This window comes from Mycetomoellerius zeteki, unplaced genomic scaffold (assembly GCF_001594055.1).
Source record: "Mycetomoellerius zeteki isolate Tzet28-1 unplaced genomic scaffold, Tzet1.0 scaffold221, whole genome shotgun sequence".
NCBI classification, from domain to species: domain Eukaryota; kingdom Metazoa; phylum Arthropoda; class Insecta; order Hymenoptera; family Formicidae; genus Mycetomoellerius; species Mycetomoellerius zeteki.
The window spans coordinates 155,066-160,403 of NW_017257184.1; the positions used below are offsets into that span (position 1 = coordinate 155,066).

Consider the following 5,338-nt stretch of genomic DNA (forward strand, 5'->3'; position numbering starts at 1 on the left):
TGTGTGTGTGTGTGTGTGTCTCATGTACGTATATTATGCGTACAATTTGCGAACCGAGTAATTATTCAACTTTCAGAATCAGAGTGCGTTTGGGGAGATGATATTAGTGCTATTTGTGTTATTCTATCGTTGTTTTAGCTAATGAATAATAAAGGTAGAAGACATAACAACGCTAATATATTAAACGTCTCCCCGATCGACGCATCCTGAACTCTAAGAAAGAAGTGTATACAAACATACAGAAAGAGATATCAGATTCTGATCACATGATTATGTCAAAGGTTGAGATAGAATTCCTAGAAGTAGAGAGTCTGGACATTCAGCGGAAGTGCTTTCAAAATGGCGACGAATACGTATGAGTACTCTAGGCTGTGTTCGCTTTTGCGATCACAACATTTTAAGCGTTGTTTCATCCTTGTTGTTTATTAAATATTAAACAAGGACAATTGATGCTCACAGCGCTGCAAGCGACAAAGCGATCGCAGCTATTGTGTGTGTGTGTATGTATGTGTTTGGTGGTTGCCGCGTCATGTAACATGGTTTTTTTATTAATACATTAATTTGTGATAAGTAATAACAATATATGATATCCCTAAATCAATATAAAAATTAAATACGTAATATTTTTGATCTATCTATAATGTGTCTATCTATAATTATTTGCAACGCTCTGAAAGTTTCCTAACCTTTTTAAGTAAAAGAAACAATAATGACACGATTCAACTTTCTACCTTTTTCATACAATGCGAAGAGAAAAAGAGAAAAGATGAACCGAAATGCAAGAAACGCGAAAAATTCAATTAAAAATAAAAAGCCTTATAGTTCACGTTATGTTTACTATAGATTTTTAATAGTGGCAGTGAATTTTAGAAAGCCAGTGTATATTACATTGCATCGTATGTATGTATATATAAAACTTTCACCAAAGATATATTTCTCAATTTTTTAGGAAATACACATACGTCATTACTTCTGTGATACCACTATAAATTCCGAGTACGATGTATTTCGATTCTAATTTTTCTCTCGTTCGCGCTGAGTAAGGTTCCATATTGGTGTTGCCATTGTGAGAACACCAAGTCACGTGCACCAATCACGCGAAATCCCGAATGTCCAGACTCTCTACTTCTAGGGACTCTATGTTGGGCGTTAGAGTTCCGCTCCATTGGGAGTCCCCTTTTAGTCAGTGGAAACCAATACGTGCTATCATGTAAAGATATTAGACATCTGATTTTAGTAAAGTTTTGTAGAGCTTCTGTAGAGCAAGATTTTGTGCTATTATTTGTGAAAATAATAAACGAGCTGCAATGTCGTTTCAAATTGATTTTATAAATTTTTCTGAGAAAATAATTCCAACATTAACGGCTGAATTGATCGGATATTTTAGTATTGATGGTGATATGCAATATCATGCCGATTTATCGCAACTGAAATATTATATTCCTCCTTCGGATCCTAACAATGTGAATTTCGATCTCAACAAAAATTTTATGTTTACTCGTCACAGACCTACTTCATACCTCAAATTGGATAAAGTTTTAAGATGGCTTTCTAATAATTTTCATCGACTTGAAAAACCAGTATTAGTACAAGAAGAACGTTGGTAAGTTGATAAATCATTGTCATTTTAAGCAATGTTGAATAGTAACTATAAGTTAAATGAATTAAAAATTAAGTAATAAAGTTAAAAAGTTAAAGACATTAAAAAATTTTAACTAGTGAACTTTTTCAAAGTTAAAATTTTTTAATCTTTGAATGTCAATATTTTTTAAATAAAATTTTAAACATTGACAATTAGAAAAAGTTTAATGATTGTAAAAGGCGTGATGCCTTGCTAGTGACACGGAAACTTGTCCTTTAATTGAAGGAAAAAGATAATTGTTTATTTAAAAGTCTGTTTCGTTAATTAAAATTTTATTATGCATTATTTTAAATAATATGCAACACAGATATTCTCTCTCTGTAATAATAATTATTTTATTAATACCTATGTAATAATCAGTATTTTTATCTAAATTTCTTGTATACATAAATTTTTGTGTAATTTTTTTAACGATTATTCCTTTCATAATTAAAGAAAAAATACATTTCTATATATGTACAAATGCAGTGAAAGTAATACATATTTCTTTAGTATTTTATATACACTTATTTATACAAATAAAATATTAAATTTATTCGATTATTCTTTATTGTTATTATTTTTTGTTTAGAGTAATTAATTTAAAAAAAATTACATTTTAATTTAATATAAATAATAAATAATAAATTTTAATCGCTAATTAAAAACTATTATAGCTTCGACATTTCCGTATTAAAGGATTTTCTTCTTAGACCGTTCCAAAGAATCTTTGTTCTTAAAAGGACGGACGTTAATTGTGTAGAACACCCTGTATAGTTTGCAATAAATGAATAATTGATTAGACAGATAGCACTTTTTATGCATTAAAAAAATTATTTTTGCAATATATGTTAGCAGTATATTACTGAATAATCATTTTTACTCTAATTAGAAATAATATTAATTAGGTTGGATATTGATTTCATTGCTTCTCGTGGGACAATAAAAACAATACTATGTAGCCCATATAAAATGCGTGACGAATGGATTATTTGCGCCAGTAAATATCGTGGTACAATATATTTATGTGAGTTTTATTCAGATGAAAGAGAACATCATTATGCCAATGCATCAATGTCAGAAAGACAAATTCATTCATGGGGATATAAGTTTGAGCAGTACATGGTAGCAGGTATTTTATTTATATGAAAATTCTATTATGTATTGCTTTTACTTCAGATATATTTAACAAACAAAATGGATTGTGCTTGTTAAATTTATATAATTAATTAATGTATGGACTTTTTTAGATCATCCATCACATACACCAGATTTAAAACAACCTCTTAATGAGTGTGAACAATTTTACTGTATGTTTAAAGCAAACTTTGACAATCATTCGTTATTATACGGGGCAGAAATAGATGGTATTTCTTCACAACAGCCTATAACGGATACACTTGAAGGCAAAACTTTGGAATTAATCGAGTTGAAAACATTTCCACTACTTCTTAATGAAGATGGAAATATAAAAATTTCCTCCCTCAGAGTGATGGAGTGGTGGAGTCAGAGCTATTTGGTGCATATAAATAAAATTATATGTGGATTAAAAGAGAAAAATATAGTGAGAATGATAAAAGAATATTCAATGTGTGATTTACCAAAGCTTTCAGAGGTAAATAATTTTATTTAAAAAATTGTGCAACAACGGTGATCTAAGAATTTATTAATGTAAAATTATGCATTTATATTGCAGCCGTCTTGTGATATAAACAGGAGCAAAATATTCTGCAAGATATTTCTAGACAACGTCAAAAGAATTGTCATCAAAGATTATGATGAATGCATGTATAAATTTCACTGGACACCATTCAACAAAGATGTTGTAAATTATACTGAAGAAGCTTCTGATAACAAAAAATACTTTTTCTTGCAGTCATGGTTTGTTGATAAAGCAGAGAAATACAAAAGACGTTTTCAGTAAATCTGAAGACTAATAAAATATTTTTTATAAGATATTTTTCATTAAAAAAAAGCTACTGACCATATAAATATAAATGTAAGAAAAATGTTAAAGACAATGTGTAAATTTATCTTACACAATGTATCTTATATAGTATGTATTTTTTCCTTTAAATTTTTTAATTTTGTGCTTGAATTATAACTTTACTATATACTATTAATTACATAATATATGGAGTGCGGTCAAAGTCTCATTACAAACGCTTTGAAGCGTTTGATTTTGACTGATTTAGAAGAAAGTATTTTACGAATTGATCAAAAAATACTTCAAAGCATTTGTAATAATATTACGTTGCTTGTACTTGATAGTATATAGTAATATATATAATAATCCCAGGTAGAACACGGAGTCATAATTAAGTCGTAATGCAGGTATCACAGAACGTCATCATACGTCATTTGATATCTAAAAATTGACTTATAATTATAAGTGACGAATAAGGTCCTTGTGATTTCTGCAGTGTTCTATTTGGGATATATGATATACATATATCTTACTAATAGTGACTAATAAAATTTAAAAATATTTTGAAAGAAAGATATTATTTTATCTGAAATGATGACATTAGCTCTAAAATAGATGCGCAAGATAAAAGATATTTTGATTATAATTTTTAAATGTATAAAAAGCACAGCTGTTATATATTTTTTCATGCATATTTTTGAAATATTCGGTTTAACATAATCATCATTTCTCCTTTTGTTTAAAGCTATTAATTTCTTTGCGATTTACGATAATTTTGTTAGCTATATTTTTAAAGTAATTCATTATCTAAGACTTATTCGCGTCGCATGACTCCAATATGTGATGCAAACAAACCTATGTAATCTTCCTTTATGTCAAATTATGAAGAATTAATAATTATATTAAATTTATGTCAACAAAATAAAATCAGTTATATTACTTGATAATTTATTTAATCACCGATTAAATTAATTACAGTACATATTGTGAAATTAGTCGGAATTAATGGACTCCGGTCAGAATTATTCAATTATCTCCTAAACTTCTTAAGGGGATGCTGGAGTAACCAAATTATCACATTACAGTCGTATAAAAATCTTCGAATTGACTAAACGGAATAACAAATCCTTTTTATAGGATTAAAGTATAGATGCAAAATTATAAGCAAGTGGTGCAATATCGACCTTGTACTAAAATCGAAAAAAAGTTAAAAAATTTTTTAACAAAATCCACTGCACCACCTAATTTTGCGTCTATATTTAATCTTTTAAACGGATTTTTTATTCCGTTCAGTCAATTCGAAGATTTTTATACGACTGTAATGTGATAATTTGGTCACTCCAGCATCCCCAAGTACTGACAGAGAAACCTGAGAGTGGACATCCTGATCCCGGCTTTTTTCGCGTACCAAACCTCGTAGAATATGTCCATGTTTTTGTGATTCTTTTCGGAACGTAGCTATTGACTACCGACGCGATAGCCAATAAGCTTACAGCTCCTATCATGTTCATTGGCTACCGCGTCGCATTTTGCCGCGCGGTAAGCTTTTCCGCGTCCAGTGTGCAGGAGCCATAAGATGCAAGCGCTTGCATCTGATTGGTATATTCCGTTAGAACTAAAAATATAGACCAAACAGATACAAGAGCTCACTGAGCGCTCAGTGAGCGGTTGCAGTACTGAATGCACTTTTGGCTGCGTTCAGCAGACTCAACAGTTTTGCAACCGTTTTATGATTAGCTGCGTTCAGCAAAGAAAGCTGCTTTGCAACTGTTGTAAAATTCTTCAATATG

The 5,338-nt window shown here is 29.7% G+C and overlaps 1 protein-coding gene across 1 annotated transcript; it reads left to right on the forward strand.

Annotated features, from left to right (window-relative positions):
- Positions 1 to 1,307: 1,307 nt before the first annotated feature.
- On the forward strand, positions 1,308 to 3,545 carry LOC108722871 (decapping and exoribonuclease protein-like). Its single transcript, XM_018448215.1, has 4 exons — positions 1,308 to 1,603; positions 2,530 to 2,753; positions 2,872 to 3,236; positions 3,318 to 3,545. Exons 1-4 carry the CDS (start codon positions 1,308 to 1,310, stop codon positions 3,543 to 3,545), a joined length of 1,113 nt encoding a protein of 370 aa, XP_018303717.1.
- Positions 3,546 to 5,338: the final 1,793 nt, after the last annotated feature.